Below are 17115 nucleotides of genomic sequence, written 5' to 3'. Positions count from 1 at the left end.
ACGCGAAAAAGCGCTGGACCGGACACACGTACATCCGCACATTCATTCCGTGCTGGGTAGCCCTGTGAATACTTTCGCGTTATTGTTCTTTCCTGGGCGAACTTGAGAATGCGATGGGGGTGGAGCCATTTGTCGAGACCTCACCAGCAGGGGGGGAACACTCTCTCCCACGCGCTTGCAAATATTTCATACACGGAAAAGAAAAACGCAGCCACGATGAACCAACACCAACTGGGTAAGAATTTGCAAAGCGGCCCTGTGGCACACATAACTCATGGCTGCTACTTCGCGAACACCCGGGGAATGGCCAAACAGGGGGTACAGCCAAAATGTGGCGAGTTTTTTACAAAGCCCCAAAAAATGAAAAAAAAAAAAAAAAAAAAACGCAAGTCTTCCAAAGTGACACACTTTTTCATTTTAAGTGTAATCACGTTTAACACCCCATCACAGAAATATTTTCACCATCTTTGGAACCTCGTATGTGTTCGTTTTATGCCATTCTTGTGTTCCCCTTTTTTTTTTACGGGAAAAAAAAAAAAAAAAAGAAAAAAAAGGATTGAATGCTGCAGGGCGGGAGGCGCAGCGCATTTGTTGTCGCGAGGCGATGTAGGCAGGGAAAAAAAGCAGAAAATAAAGGAAAAAATAAGGAAAAAGAAAGGGGGAAAAACGGAAAAAGAAAGGGGGAAAAACGGAAAAAAAAAAGGGGAAAAACGAAAAAGTATGCAAATTGGCAAACTGCCAACTCGGCGAACGCGCGCGTCGGCTGGCTAAATTTTCGCAGCGTGTGCCGTGCAGCCTTGCCGTATGAATGAAGCGAAGCGGGTGAGGAGAAACGCCAAACGGGCAACGGCCGCCCTGTACATATGCGAGCAAAAAGGGTACGCATATAAATGCGCCTAATGCGCGCACTCACATGTATGGTATGGTATATCAAATTGTATGTTAATTTTTGCACGCGCGCTCCTCTCCCCCTGCCCCGCGGCTCTGAAGGTGCCAAGGATATATGACATTTTATTTTTTTTTTTTAAAAAAGCGAAATGAAAACCACGCAGTGGTATATGACGCGCGAAGTGAAGTGCGGCGAATTGCTGAAAGGCTTTCTTTCCATTTTCCGGCCTTCTATTTCCCTGCTGATTTGTTGTCGGCTTGTCGTTGGCTTCCTGTTGATTTTATCTTACGCTGCGTTCGTTTCGGCCTGCTTCTCCCCGGAGTCACCTTGGCGCGAGGCCTGCCGGGAGGCCTAGCGGGAGGCCTAGCACGAAGCTTAACACGAAGCTTAGCGTGAGGGTTACCGTAGGGTTTCCGCACTCTCGGCACAGCTTCGGCGTAGCGTTCACCCGAGGTGCCCCTTTTTTTTATTTCCTTTTTTTCCCGTAACCCGCGTCCCGCCCTTTGTGGAATTATTTGCATTCCCCTGTCGCTCACACTTTGCAGTTTTTTTTTTTTTTTTTTTCCAGCCTTCCGTTTGCATTACATGCCGATATTTTCTTTTAAATTAAAAACATCACATTGTATCAACGAGGGGGGGACAACCGGGCCGTGAGTGGAGCGGCCTCTTTACGAAGGCATGTCACCAGCAGCTGTTGTGTTTGTCTCCAGTGCGCACAGAGGGAGAGGTCCCTCCCCCCAAACGTAAATACGGAGTGTACGCGGCTATAAGGGGAGTGCGCTACCCCCCATCGCCACACGCATTGTCTACAAAGTTAAGGGGGCCTGCCTGGGTAGCTTTTACACCGAGGTTGGAGCAGCCCAAGAGGGGGAAGACACGAGAAGAGCGGCACGGGAATAGGAACTTGGAGTGTACCGAAGCGGGTCGAAGCGGATCGAGGCACAGCTTAGCTCAACGAAGCAAAACCGCCGCAGGTGTGGCCGACGCCCCAGGCGAAGCGCCCAAACGGATATGTCGCCCCGCGTTGTGTCCGTAGCCTGCGAGCAGAAGGAGAACCCGTTTCGAAATGACCGCACGGCAGTTACTGTAGCGGCGTGCTACTTGGGAGTTTTTCACCTTTCCGAGAGGCGAGTTTCGTCCTGAGATCGTCTCGTCTGAGATCGTCTCGTCTGAGATCGTCTCGTCCGAGATCGTCTCGTCCGAGATCGCCTGCGAGTTGCTTCCTCGTTTGCTTTGTCTGCCGATCCGCCTGCCTCCCCCCCAGCTTCCTTTTCTTCCCCCCTCTTCCCACCAATTTTGCCAAAATGGATTCCCCACGGCCGCCCAACTCGCCGAGCAAAAACTTGACCCTCGACAAGATCCAAATTTTGAATTTGTTTAAGCTTTTTGACAACCTGCCCTTCGACCCAAAGAGCGAAAATGAGACGTGGTGAGTGAATGGAGAGGTTGCCTGGTGTCTTTACCGCGGAGGCGGTGCCGCAGCTGTGTTGCTTGTTCATTTATTTGTTCTTTCATTCATTTATTTGTTCTTTCATTCATTTATTTGTTCTTTCATTCATTTATTTGTTGGCTCGTTTGCTCATTTGTTGGCTCGTTTGCTCATTTGTTGGCTCGTTTGCTCATTTGTTGGCTCGTTTGCTCATTTGTTGGCTCGTTTATTTCCCCCCCCCCCCGCAGGCACATCGTGAACAAGGAATTCATAGACAGCCTGAGGAGCTACGAAGAGGGGAAGGCGAGTCGGTACGACGCCCTCATCAACAACAAAATTTTTGTGGAGGACGCCAGCAACGTCACCACGAGGACGAGGCTCCTCAAGGAGTACGAAAATGGCAACGGAGTGAGCTTCCTCCTCTACCCGGAGAAGGCCATAGAGGTGTTGGAAAAGCATTTCCACTTTAACCTGAAGATCCCCAGGGCGGTGTACCCCTATAAGGTTCCCAAGAGGGAGAGGGTAATTTACAAGGTGGACGTCCAGCCGCTCAAACTCGTGGTGTACTCGAAGAACCCCAACGAGTTCTCCAGCCCCTCCAAGATGAAGATCGTCGTCCTGCGCAACGACACGGTGGAGGACCTGCTCAAGGAGGTGAGGCGCACCGCAGCGCAGCAAAGCGGCGGTCATCCAAATGAGGGGCCAACAAAAAGGGCGGCAAAACTGGAGAACGGCCAACCAAACCTGAACCATGAACCCTAAATCTGGACTATAAACCCTAAACCCGAACCCTAAATCTGAACTATAAACCCTAAACCCTAAACCCTAAACCCGAACCCTAAATCTGAACTATAAACCCTAAACCCTAAACCCTAAACCCGAACCCTAAATCTGAACTATAAACCCTAAATCTGTACTATAAACCCTAAACCTGAACTATAAACCCTAAACCCTAAACCCTTTGTACCGCTTCGCTACACACCTGCTTCCCCTCACACCGCTTCTCCCCCCCGCGCAGATCGTCACCGACTTCGACCCCGCGAGCTTCAAGAAGAACCTGTTCTACGCCGAAGAGGTGGGCGGCAAGAGGGAGTACAACTGGGAGCGGCTCTACCTGCAGGATTCGACGGAGTTCCCCCTGAAGAGGAGGATCCACGAATATGAGATTGACGAGCGGACCTGCTTGCTAATAACAAATGAGCGGGCGGATATCAAGTGCCTGACGAATGAGAGCGACTACGGGTACACGAGGCGCGAGGCGAGTTTTAGGAGGTCCGAGAAGGAGGAGGATTGCATGCGGGGCTACTCCAGCGGACGCGCCGGGGCGTACGGTGGTGGTAGTAGCACTCCCCAGGCGCAGGGGCACACGCAGGGAAACGCGCATGGAAACGCGCAGGGGCACACGCAGGGGCACACGCAGGGGTACCCCCAACAGAGCGTGGCCAAGCAGATAAGCTACATCTTCGAGCACGGGGGGGACCGGGGCCTGGTCAACCTGGGGAACACCTGCTTCCTGAATTCCTCCCTGCAGTGTCTAGCCAAGATAAGAAATTTCTCCAACTATTTCCTCAGCGGCACTTTTTGGAACCACATAAACTACTCCAACCCAGTGGGCCAACACGGACGACTAGCCAAAGCGTATTACGAAACGTTGCTGGAGCTTTGGAAAATAGATAAGAGGAGCGAGCCTTATGCCCCCAAGGTGTTGAAGCAAGCCATAAGTGAAAAGAGGGATGAATTCTACGGGTACCAACAGCACGATTCGCAAGAATTATTGGCCTTCCTTCTGGATGGGCTACATGAGGATCTAAACCTAATACAGAAGAAGCCCTACTATGAGGAGAAGCTACAAGGAGGCTTGGACAAACAGGACATTGACGTTGCAGAAGCGTCTTGGAATAGGCACAAAGAAATTAATAACTCCATCATTGTGGACCTTTTTCAGGGCCAATATAGATCCCGCTTACAGTGCCCCAAGTGTAAAAAAGTTAGCATAGCTTTTGACCCTTTTATGTATTTGTCTATCCCCTTGCCTCCTAAGAAGAACCACCGCATTTGGTTCCACGTCATCCTAAATAGGGACTTCCCCATCGGCATGAGATTCTCTTGCTCGTTTAGCGGCTCACAGGAGGTCCTAAAATTAAAAATTTTCGTTCTCACAATAATCAAGAATTTAAAGGGGAAAAGGAAGAACATCCTCCTTCATAATAAATGTATAATTAAAAATAGCAAAGACACTTCCCCCGAGGGAAGGAGCAGCCACGCCAATGTGATCACAACGTCCAGTAGCAGTGGCAGCAGCTGTGGTGGCGGGGGAAACAGCAGCACTAATAATGCCTTCAATTTTCATTATAAATATCTGGATGAGAAAAACGAATTCTACGAAGATAATGAGGACAACTGCACCAGTGCCGATATTGCCAATTACGTGAGAGCCATCAAAAATAAAAGTAAAATAACGAGCACGCTGAAGGAACAAGACATCTCCACCGTCCATGAGAGTATCTGTGCCATGTGCAACATACAATCGATTGATGAGCTAGAGATAAACAACTTGAGCTTCCTCTTTACCAAATTTAAAAACCTCGCGTGCAACCAATTCTTCCAAGTTTTGAATAACTCCGATTTTGTTACCGAACCTCACACGAGAAATGGGAAGGGCATCAGCCACATCTTCGTCTTCATCCTCCCCAAGCTGTGTTCCCACCTCATAGACAAGAACATGGAGGTCAAAGTGGGCGATGAGAGTTTGGAGGTCCTCACCAACTCGACCGTCACCACGAACAACACCAGCCTCAGGGACGAGGAGCTCAACGGGAAGGGCGACCCTAATGGGGGTGCCGGCACTAGCGGCGGTAGCGGCATTAGCGGCAACAGCGGCAATGGCAACTGCAGCGCGGAGAAGAAGCCGCTCAAGGGGAAGAACAGCCACGCCAGCAAGATCCTCAAGAAGAGGAAGGGCGTGCTCGGCTCCCCCAGCAGCAACGGCAGCCCCGTGCGGAAGGGCGAGAAAACGCACCCCTCCGGGGCCGAGGAGGACGAAGACGACGAGCTCACTCCCGGGGCGGCGCCCCCAGCGGGGTGGACTGGAAGCAGCCGCCCCAATGTTAGCAGCAACGCAGCGGAGCCCTGCGACGAAGCCATGGAAGAGTCAAACGATATCAACATGCAGGAGACCTGCTCAGAGGCACCCCTAAACGATTCCAACGGCATGAGCAAGAGCAGGCCCAGCTGCGAGCCACACATCTCATACAATGAGCTGTTTAGGGATCGAATTTTGATCAACCAGGATGTCCACAGCCTGCACGATAAGTACTTCTCCCTCCTGATAGTACCTCTCTGCAAAGATGAGCAGCTTTTCTACAAAATGAAAAATAATGATTTGCCCCTCCTCTTTAATGTCCCTTTTAATTTTACGCTGAATGACCTGTACGGCAAGGTGGAAAATGCCTACCGGAAGACCCCCCCGGGGGGTAGAACCGCCAGGGGAGCAGCCACTTCCTCCACCCCCACCTCTAGTGGGCAAGGCAGCCAAGCGGAACACGCCGATCGGTACGGACCGCCAAACGCACATAATGGGAATGGTAGAAGGGGAGAAGAAGATGAAATTGCGAAGAAGGATAGCATAAGCAGCGGCGATGTGGCGAATAAAACCACCACAAGTGAGTACAACCGGGTGGAGGAGGAGGAAAAGGGGGGCCCAAGCGGAGCTCACGAAGGGGAAACCCCCCACAGCAGAATTACACTCTACCTGCCCTGTTACAACCTAAAGGAGGAGTGGACCTCCAAGGAGAACCTAGGCCTCGAGCTCAAAAGAGACGAAACGTACCTCTCAGATTACATAAAGAATTCAGAAGAAAAGCGCCTCATAATTATACACCTCAACAGTGGTGGCATAGATCATGAGCTATCCCTAGACATAAAAACGATTACCTTTGTAGATTTGGAGGAACGCTACGGAATCGACACCTGTTTGAAATTATTTTCTGAGGAGGAACACCTCGACGAGAACAACACCTGGTACTGTGGAAATTGCAAGTTGCATGTACAAGCCTACAAAAAATTGGACCTATTTCGAATGCCAATCATCCTAATCCTTCACTTAAAAAGATTTAATAATACGAATAGGTGGCTACGGACGAAAATCGATTCATATGTTTACTACCCTCATAAAGAAAATGAGTATTTGAATATGACCCCCTACATTTTGGAGGATGGCTTGAAGCACATGATGCAAATGGACCCCCATTACTCTCCTCTGTATGAGCTCATTGGAGTTAACTGCCACACGGGTGGGTTGTGTGGAGGGCACTACTTCGCGTACGTGAAGCTCAACGGGCAGTGGTACAATTTCAATGACACCTTCGTGACCACCATTGACGAGTCGCAAGTGAACACCAAGAACGCCTACCTCCTGTTTTACCAGCTGCACACGCACAAGAACGAGACCTTCACGGGTGTGGCGGACCAGAGGAACTTGGCGGAGGAGGAGGCCATCCGCATGGCCAACGCGAGCTACTACAATTAGGCGGAAAGCGGTCAAGCGGTAAGGCGGCATGGCTGCGTGGCTGCGAAGCGGAGGTGGTCACCCCACTTGTGAGCAGGCGAACCAAGACGGCCGCCTCACCGCTTGACCGCCTCACCGCAGCGACATGGCGCCGTCCCCCCCAAAATGTGAAGACCCCTTTTAAAATTTTGAACCTCCGCTCGAGAGGAAGCCCGACTGATGAGCCAGTCGAGGGGCATCCCCCACCGTTAACACGGCGAGAAGTCTGCCATGCGATGCCCCATTAATGTGGGACCTCTCTCCATAGTGTTTGCCGCTCCTCCCTTTAATTAAGCGCTTTCTGCATTCCGCACGCAGAGGATCCCGGTCCATTAGAGTACTCCCCCCGGCCAATTCACCCCTCTGCCCGAACCCGCCGTGTATCCTTTTCAACCATTTGCCGCGTCAGTTTTGCATCCCACGCATTGACCCTACTTTAAATTAATTGTTTACACGAAACAAAAAAGAAGAAGAAGATGAAGATGAAGGAGAAGCGTCTCTGCTTTCCCGTTCCTGCTGGCGGCTCTCCAGCTACGTATGTCTTATGTAGGCGGGCATTGGCGACGCCGAACCGTTCCGCTTTTCTTTTTTTAACCCCTCCCGCATGTTGCTTCCCCTTTTTAAAGAGAATACCCCCACGTCGTACAGTTCATTTTTAACCCCATTGCATTTATTTCTCCTTTTTTATTTCTCTTTTATTTCCCCTTTTTCATTTCCCCTTTTTTTTTCCAACCGCCATGTGTTCCAGTTAACTCATCTCAACCCTGTTTGTCAATGCAGCCATTTTGCATTTTGGCTTCTTAAGATGGGAAATCACCCATTAGGCAACCAACCGTATAGTGCACCTGTGGTGGGTGGGTGCCCTTGCCGTGCGTCGCTCCAAGACTTCCATTTGTGCTTCCCCTAAACAGGCGGTAGCGGGGGAGTTCACACCTCCACATTTGAACGGCCGAATCAATCCGAGCACGTGTCCAATGAGAGACGCGGCGCCATCCCACGTTGGAACTCCACGCGGGGAGAGCAGAATGGTGAGGAGGCAGTTACACGATGGGCAACTCATCTGATTAGGGGACGCATCCAAAAGGGGCCCAAAATGGACTCAAAATGGGCTCGAAATGTGCCACCTCTGAACGATCACTTCTTCCCTCCGTCTTTTAACTTTCTACGAAAGACCCTTCCAGAAAGGTGAAATTGGAAAAGATTCGAATTGAGCTGAAGGTGTTGAAACACAGGTCGAGGGCCCACCGGGCTGCTCCCGCGAGTCCAAGTGTACAGGCACACACAAACATACGCGCGCGTAGATTTACCTACTGGTACATGTCAACGCGCAAACACACGTGCCCCTCAGGGGCAAAAAGGGAGAGGAAAAAGAAAAAGAGAAGAAAAAGGAGAGGAAAAAGGAGAGGAAAAAGGAAAGGAAAAAGAAAAAACAGGAGAGGGAAAAGAAAAAAAAAACACACGGGCGTTACGAAAAACAAATGGAAAATCGAGACCACACCGTGGAAATCGGCGTGACGGCGCGGTGTGTGGATTCCCTAACGGGTGCTGAAGTGTACTGAACCCTCGCCACTACTCTCCGCCACTCACCGCTCCCCACCGCCACCCGCCGCCACTCACTACTGAAATATGACGGAGAAGCGGTCGGACGGAGTCACCCCCGCGGCCGCCTCGCCCCCCTCGCTGGCGCTCCTCACAGTGCCGGGGGTGAAGAACGAGTAGCCGCTCTTCATCTGCTTGGTGATGACGGTCAGGGAGTTCAGCAGCTCCTTCTGCTCCTCCTCATTGTACAAGCTTGGGATCTTCCGAATTTCTAAATTCTTGGCCAAAATTTTTAGAAGGAAAAATATGTCATCGTAGCAGTTGGAGTCCTCCACATACCTATTCAGGTAGTGAATGGCCATGTAGTATTCTTGGAAGGTTATGTTCTTAATGTCGTAGGCCAGATTGGACAGGCAGTTGTCCCTCAGGTCTTGCAGAATACACTTGATGGTTCCCTTCTGGAACTTGAGGATGTTTTCCGAGAGGTAGTACAGCGAGAGGAGGGAGGACACGTTCTGCGCGGAGCAGGCGTTCGCAGGGGCTTCCGAGGAGCACGCATTTGTAGGCATGTGCGCTGAACATGTATTTGTAGGCACATGCACCGGACAGCCGTTCGCCGCCACGTGCGCTGAACACACGCTTGTAGGCACGTGGTGCCCCTCCCCATTCACCACACTGCAGCAGCCGTCTTGGAACATCCCCCCCTGGGTGTATCCCCCCTGCCGGGTGCTCCATTCCTCGTTCTGCTCATTCTCCAGGATGGGAGGGGGGGCCGCGTCCACACTGCTCGCATCGACGGGGGCCGCGGAGTCTGCACTTGGGGGCGCCGCCGCCTGAAAGGGCTCACCGGGGTATGACTCACCGGGGTAAGCTTCACCGTGGTATGGCTCACCATGGTAAGCTTCACCATGGTATGATTCGCCGCGGTACGGTTCATCCTTGTACGATCCAAATGGGTCGGTTCCACCTTGGTACGCCTCCATCTGCGCGCCGGGGTAGTCCCCCCCCCGGTACTGCCGCTCCTGCTGCTGCTCCTCCCAGTGCCGCTCCTCCCCCTGCCGCTCCCCCTGCGCGAACACGTTGGAGGCCTCGACAGGGTCCGCCGCCACCGCCACGGACGCGTAGGTAGACGTCTCGCCGTCGTTCTTCCTCACCTTCATAAACTCATTCAATTGCGAAAGGTCCTTACACTTGACGTTTGTTATCTTTTTCAGCGCCTCATTGTAGTGCCTCCTCTGCTTCTCATTATTGTCCAAAAAGGGGCTCTTCTTCCCCGTCTTTTTGTTCCTTTTTGGGTTCCAAAAATACCCATCTTTCTTTTCATCATTTTCAAAAAGGGTTATATAATATTCCTTGGGGAAAATGATGCTCTCGAAATTGAATTCGCCTTCTTCTATGCCATTTTCTGGACCCTTTTTTAACTTCTTGTAGGCGTTATATGCCCTCCTACATTCGATGGCCATTTTCTTCGCCTCCAAATAGCCGTACTGCTTTATGGGGTAATATTTTGCACACCTCCTCCCGTGGGATGTGTACCAGGTGGCCTTCCACCTGTATTGCTTCCTGTCGTAGTGCACCCCCACTATTCTCGAGTTGATATCGTTTGGGTTGCTCTCCTGGGTGAGGTCTCCCCCGTTGGAGGCGTCCTCACTGGGGAGGGCTCCCCCGTTTGGCACTTCCCCTCGGTTCATACTGTCACCGTTCTGGGGGACTTCTCCCCTGTTGATGGTACCAACCTTTTGGGGGACTTCCTCCCTACCGCCGTCCCTGCTCGCCCCCCCCTCCGTGTTCTCCCTCTTGAAATTTAGCCCCCCCAGGTGGAACAACCCCCTCTCCATTTTTACACCCATCTGGCTCATTCGACTGATGAGGTTGTAGTCCTCAAGACTGCTCACTATCTCGCTGTACTTGCTTATGTTAAATATGTCCTCCATTTTGTTTCCCTCATTTTCGGAGGGTACTCCCCTCTGGCCTCCTTCCACTGTGCTTCTGCCTACACCGTGGGGGTATCTGCTTCTTCCATCCTCCTCTCCCCCGACCTGAGACACACCATCAATGGAGTTCAAATGGGTTACCCCTTTGTGGGTGCTCTCCTCCTTTGGCATTATACTTCTAACTGCTTGTTCAATTGTGTGTTTTTCCATCGCGGGGGTTACTACATTAGGAGCTATGCCGCCTCTCCCCCTTGGAACGTACTCACGGGGGTTAGCTCCTTCTTCATCCTCTTCCCCTTCGTCATCATCTTCAGCGTCGTCATCTTCTTCCCCCTCCTCGGGTTCTTCCTCCACTCGAGGGGGTCTTTTCCCCCCAAGGAGGTATCCCCCGTGACTATTGCCCTCACCCCTGCTGACGTTATCCTGGTGAGCGCCCTGAATGCTCGGCGCATCGCTCTTTTCTCTCCTTTTTGCCTCCTGGTTCGCCGTATGGTAACTGCCCCTCTGGTCGCTGCAAGTGGAGGGGAGCGCCGCATCCGCAGCGTCTGCCACGTTCGCCACGTCTTCCGCTCCCCCTTTGTCCGCCGCATCCCCTTTATCCGCCGCTCCCCCTTTCCTCCACCTGAGAGCCTCCCCCATGTCTTGGAACGGCCCATTGGAGGACAAATACACCTCCATGTTCTTATAGCACGACGACGTGGACGAAATGTGAGAGGCGGAAGATTTAAAGGAAGATGCCCCCGTGGAGGTGCAAACAAAATGATTCTTTTTCGCCTCCCCTTTTTTTCTTTCCCTTTTTTTCTCTTCCCCTTCAACTGTACAGCTCCCCATCATCATCATGTGAGGCAAAGCACTGCTGCTCATTTCCCTGTGATTTTCACCCGCTTGGATTACCTCACTGGGGTGATTAGAATGGGTTGTAAAGGGCAACACATTGCCCATGTTTGCACCGCCTACACTACCAACCATGTTATTCATACCGCTGCTTTTCTTCTCCCCTTCAAAATGAGTGTCTCCACTTCCAAAGCGTCTCAGTTCGTTACTGGAGTGTGTGATGGGGAATCCCATGGTGGCACTTCCAAACGGCATGTACATGCTCGCATTTGCTGCTCTTCCCTGCTCAAGCATCATCATCCTCTGTCTCATGAGCAGCATGCTCTCCACGTCCGTTCGGTCTGCGTTACCATCGATGCCTCCGACGTTCTTCTGTTCCTCCTTCACGTGGCCGCTATTTGGGTGGCCGCTCCCCGGGTTACCGCTCCCCGGGTTACCGCTCCCCGGATGACCGCTCCCCAGATGGCCGCTCCCCAGATGGCCGCTCCCCAGATGGCCGCTCCCCAGATGGCCGTGCTTGGCGCCACCCTGGAAGTCGCACAGGAACGAGTCGCCCTCTAAAAGGTACCCCTGCACGAGCTGCTGGTCCAGACCCCCCTCGTTCGCTGCCGAGGGCGCCTTCATGTTCCCCAGGCCTCCCCAGATGCTCTGCAGGGTGTGCAGGGGGTGCACGGTGTGCTGGCTGGAAGGGTGGTTCAACCCGCCGAGGTACTTCTCTCCTGCGAGCTTCTCCCCTGCACCCTGCGAACCGGGAAGGCTGCCACCAGGGAAGTAGGGAGCCACCTTGGGGAGGCCACTTCGCTCGACCTCCTTCGCGCCGCCATCACTTCTGTAACTGGAATCCCTCTTCTCGCTGCCATACGCACCGTCATTCGCACCGCTGCTGACGCCGCTATTCGCACTGCCGGAGTAGTTGCTCGCGGGGGGGATCTGCCCTGGGCCGCGACAAGCTCCCTCGTTATCCCCCGGACCTTCGTTCATCGAGCTGCCCACACCCCCACTTGGATAGCTGTTAATATTTTTCCTCCTCTTCCCATAGCCGCTGCTCGACTTGTCTTCGTTCGAATTGTCCTGCTTTCGGAGGCCCCTCTTTTTGTAGCCTTTCTTGGGCGCTCCCCGTCTGGGCCTCCCCCCGCCATTCCCGCTTCCGTTCCAACTGCCATTCGCACTGCCATTGCCGCTCCCGTTTGCACTCCCGCTTCCATTCCCGCTTCCATTCCCATTCCCAACCTCGCTCACCCCAACGTTGGCACCCGCTACCACCCCCCCGACGACGCCCTCCGAAGGGTCATTCCTATGCTTGTTGCTCTGCTGACTGGCCCGGTAGGCCTGTTCAAAGATGAGCGCCTCCTCGGGGATCTTCTGATAGTTTTTACAATATATAGCCAATCTCCTTGCATAGTCGAACCCAAATAATTTAATGGGGAAATATTTGGCGACTCTCTTCCCATCCTCATTCCAGTTGACGCTCCACCTTTGCTGGTACCTATCAAAGTACACACCCTGCACGAGGGGGAATTTTTTTGCCCTCCGAACCATTTCCTCCGTTAATATAGCCTTGTGCAATTTGTACTGAGCACCTCCCTTCTTACTTGGCAAATGTCGCAAGAGGTCAAGGTACTTAAACATCTCTCTCTCATCCATAGTGTCATTAAAAAGGATAGGAATATTGTTGTGTTCTTGTCCTAACGATGCCAAATCGTTTTTTTTTCTTCCTCCCTTTGTTCCTCTTTCGTTTGCCTCATTGCTTAGATGGTCTGATTTTACTTCGCTACTTCCGTAGGATTCATTTCCTTGGTTCCTTTCTCGTACCTTCGGATCGGTGTGGCTACCTGTTCGCTGGGATGGCCGTCCCCTCGCCCGTCGATGGGTCCCTTCCTGTCCTTCTTCGCAGTACGCTTTACCGCTAGCTCCTTCGGCGCCTTCTTCGCAGTACTCTTTACCGCTAGCTCCTTCCTCCGCGTCCTGCATTTCCTCCGCTTCTTCTCCCTCCTCTTCCTCGGCAGCATCACTCCCGTTCGCATCCTCCCGGGCAAACTTCGTCTCACTTTTGGCTTCCCCCCTAGCCCAGCCTCTTCCACCGTATCCTCTAGCCAGTCCTCCCCTGGGGATTACTTTAGACCCATTTTTTATTACCCTCTCTTTCCTCCGCATGGCCCGCTCCTCCTTTCTTTGGTCGCTCATATGTTTGCTTCTCTCCAGTGCGGCGTTGTGCTTTTCGTTTTTTTTCTTTAGCTCCTCGGACCACAAGTGAATGCATTTCTTGGCAGCATTTCTGAGGGGTCTCCTCGCGTAGGTCTCACTTGTGTTTCCATGCTTTGCCCTTCCTCGTTCGCTACCATTTGGTTGTTCCTCTTCCCCGTTCTCTTTCAAATGATCGCGGTGCGGGTTACCCACGTGCGGGTCACCCATGTGAGTGTCACCCATGTGAGTGTCACCCATGTGCTCCTCATCCGCTGCACACTCTGCTGCGGCATCGACGTCACACCCACCGGAGGGCCTCAACCCCATTCGCGCCTTCCCTTTCGCATCACCGTTCGCCTCTCCAGATTTATGGGCACAATTTTTACTCTTCCTTCCTACCCGCCTGCCCACCTTTTTGACCGCTGCAATCGCTTCGTCGTACAGATCATCTGTGTGCCCCCCCTCCCGTGGTGGAGTTCCACCCTGGCCGCCCCGCTGGTCCCCGTCTTTCTCCCCTCCGCTGTTCAAGGCCACGTTCGACGGGAGCGTCTCTCCGCTGGAGCAACCCACGTTGCCGCCGCAGCTAACACCGCAGCTAACATCGCAGCTACCACCGCCGCTAACGCCGCTACCATCACCGCTGCTGCCACCTCCACTGCTGTGGCTCGTCCTACGAATGGCGCACCCGCCGGGGTCCCTCCTCTCCCCATTGCACATGCGCAGGCACTCCTCGATGATGTCCTTGTGGGCCTCCTCATACAGATGGGTATAATCGCCCCTCACGTCCACATTATTTTGCTCCCTCTGTCGCAGCAATATTTTCGCATCCTTAGAACCATTACGTAGATCTTCTTCGTCGCTCTTTTTCCTCTTTCTTGTGGCTTTTTCTTTAAGAAGACTTGACCGTTCTGACCCCCCCCCGTTTTCCTCTTCCTGTTCGCTTCCCCCTTCATTGTAAAAATGGTCTCCTCCAGGGCGACGCTCCCTTTGTGTAGATGGTCCCCCTGGAAGATCCCCCTGCTGTGCACCGACCAACAAAGGTACCTCTTCGCCTGAATCTATCTTCGATTCGACTGCCATTTTTCCGTCAAGGTGGTGAGGTGGCCCCCCTCCAGAAGTGGCCTCTCCATTTTGAACTCTGCTGCAGAAGGTGTTCAGCCTGCTCGTCAGTTCTTCATTCTCCAAAAAGGCGTAGGTGCTGCTGACTATGTGTGGTAGCTGACTCAGGTGGGTTAGATCCCCAAAAGTGGGGTTGACTCTGCTCGGCAATTTGTCCTCTTCCCTTTGTTGTTCGTTTTTTGCAAATGGTTCGGCGGTGTTTAGAGGCACCGGGTTGTTCAGTTCGGGGCTGGGAGGTTCCTCCACCAAGTCGCCGCGTCGGGGCTGGCCTCCATTTTCACTAGCATGATGGATGCCACTCTCACTTGCTTCCTGACCGCCACTCTCACATGCATGGTGGTCGCCACCCTCGCTTGCCTGGTGACTTCCCGCCTCGCTCGCGCCCGCGTGGAAGGCGCTCTCCTCGCCGGCCTTGCACCCCCCACTCCTGAACCCCACCTGGTCTGTCTCCCCATTCTTAAAAAAACTAACGTGCTCGCAATTCTCCACGTAGGTGGTCTTATCGGATGGGCCCATCATCTCATCGAACTCGAAATGGGGATTGAAATTCGCGTGGTCTGTAATGTCTACCTCATTGTTCGCGAGGCCTATATGATTTTCATTGCTCATGTAGGTGGTGCTATTCTCATTTACTTTGCTAAGGACATCCTCCGTGTTTGTTAAATCACTGTCCATTCTACTTATAATCGTGTTGATGGTTCTTTTGTTGCTTGCATCTGCATCGTCGAAAAATTCCGTGGTGTTTCCGTCAATGTGCTTCATGTCGTAGTAATCCGAGTCGCACTCGTTTTTCCCTCCACTGTTGCTCCTTCTCATTTTGGCCCCGTTACTTTTGGCCACATCCTTCACCCCCTTATCCTTCAGCTGGCTAATGTACAAATCGTAGTCCTTCTTGTTGATGCCTATTTTTATTCCCCCCGTCTGCGAGGTGCCACTTCCCCCGCGCTTCTCCTCCCCGGGGGGGGTCTTTCCCGGGCTGGCCAAAAGGCTTCCGTCATCCATAGGGTTGATAGGGTTGATGTGGTCAATGGGGTCGATTTGGAAAACCTGACCAACCTCGCCAATGCTGCTAATAGTGCCAATCGTACCAATCGCAACTACCTCGCCTCCCTCCGCCAGCGCCCCCTCTCCTCCACCCCCGCTCGCAGGCACGCCGCGCCCCACGTCCGCTGGGGCGTCTCCCTCCTCGGTTTCCATTCTTTCGTCGGTGTGGGCGCACAGGGGCGTACGCTGTGCTCCCGGGTTGGGGGAAATCCACAAGTGTGCTTCGCGAGGTGTGCTTCAGAAGGCGGCTTCAAAAAGTACACAACACAAGGCAGCGGCAATAGGGTAGCGGGCGAGTCAGGCCAAACCGTCGGAGGAAAGTCCCCACAAGGTGCCTGCGAATGTGCAGCGAGGATGCTTGGGAAATAAAAAGCTATGCAAAAAGGGCAAAAGAAGAAAAAAAAAAAAAAAAAAAATTCATCCAAAGGGCTCTATCTCTGTCTACAGGAGCCCACCTACGCGAGAAATAAACCTCCGTGGGACACTCACCACAGGGTGCTATGAACACGAATGGGAAAAGGCAAAATGGAAAGTAAAAAGAGGGGATGCGCAGTTACACAAATATGTAAGCACCCACTTATGCATTCACGCTACAATCGGGTAATCAAGAGAGCTTCCTCTTTTGCTTTACCCGCCTGGCAAGCGCGGAAGATAAGCTTGGCTACATCATCAATCTCTATGCATTCGCAGCGCGCAAGTCATCGCACTGGGCAGTTGGCGGCACACCCAGAAAAGTTAATTAATGCACGGTGCAGACCCTATGGGGCCGAACAAACGGGCAAAAAAAAGGAAAAGAAAAAAAAAAAATAGAAGAGGCGCACTTCGATGCTCCTAACTGCACACATAATGGTAGCGCTGCTGGCGCTGCTGGTGGAGCTCCTCCTAAACTACAAAGTGGGTGCAGGTCGGGTGATGGACCCCAAGGCGAATGCACTCTTGTCTATGTGTTATATGGCGATGCCTTGCCGAAGCTCCGCTTCAGCAAATGGTAAATTCTCCCCTATGCAAATAGAACTGTTCTAAAAAATCATCATACATAGAAACTTATGCAAACAAACGATGAAGGTGTGTAACCTCCCCGTGGGCACAAGCCGAGGGGGAGAGAAGGGAGAGGAAAGAGAAGACGCGTGCTGAAAACGTCGAGTGGATTCTTCCCACGCGAGGATTCACACAATGTACATATAACGCTCCTCAAAAAAAAAAGGGTGGGGGGAAAAAATTGCGAGGGGCGTACAAAAGGGGTAAAAAAAAAATTCAGTAATTACTAAAACACATGCACTAAATTGTATGCTACTGGGAGGTTAAGGGGCAGCGTAGCAGGGAAAAAAAAAAAAAAAAAAAAATATAAATTGTAAAAATTGTAAAAATTGTGAAAACTGCAAAAATTGTAGAACTAAAATCTCTGGACACAAGGATATCAACCATGCAAAGCGGGCAAAAAGATAATCACTTCACAATTCAAGTGAATGTACAAAAAAAAAAAAAAAAAAAAAAAAAAAAAGAGGAATAGAAAAAAGGGGTACATAATTTCATATCACTCTGCGACCATCTACCATCCAGTCAACGTCAGAAAAAATCTGACTTCTAGCTATCTCTC

General features: G+C 52.1%; 2 protein-coding genes across 2 annotated transcripts; one reads left to right on the top strand and one right to left on the bottom strand.

The window, feature by feature from the left end:
* Positions 1-2193: 2193 nt before the first annotated feature.
* PVX_080415 (ubiquitin carboxyl-terminal hydrolase 2, putative) lies at positions 2194-6846 on the top strand (the record flags this gene model as incomplete). The annotated part of the gene is made up of 3 exons (XM_001613741.1): positions 2194-2318; positions 2567-2972; positions 3337-6846. 3 exons carry the CDS (start codon positions 2194-2196, stop codon positions 6844-6846), a joined length of 4041 nt encoding a protein of 1346 aa, XP_001613791.1.
* A 1634-nt stretch (positions 6847-8480) lies between these two features.
* Positions 8481-15671, bottom strand: PVX_080410 (hypothetical protein, conserved; the record flags this gene model as incomplete). The annotated part of the gene is made up of 1 exon (XM_001613740.1): positions 8481-15671. One exon carries the CDS (start codon positions 15669-15671, stop codon positions 8481-8483), a length of 7191 nt encoding a protein of 2396 aa, XP_001613790.1.
* Between the last annotated feature and the right edge of the window lie 1444 nt (positions 15672-17115).

Source organism: Plasmodium vivax, chromosome 10 (genome assembly GCF_000002415.2).
Source record: "Plasmodium vivax chromosome 10, whole genome shotgun sequence".
Taxonomy (NCBI): domain Eukaryota; phylum Apicomplexa; class Aconoidasida; order Haemosporida; family Plasmodiidae; genus Plasmodium; species Plasmodium vivax.
The sequence above is the reverse complement of the archived record's forward strand: the minus strand, read 5'-3'. Positions and strand labels throughout refer to the sequence as shown.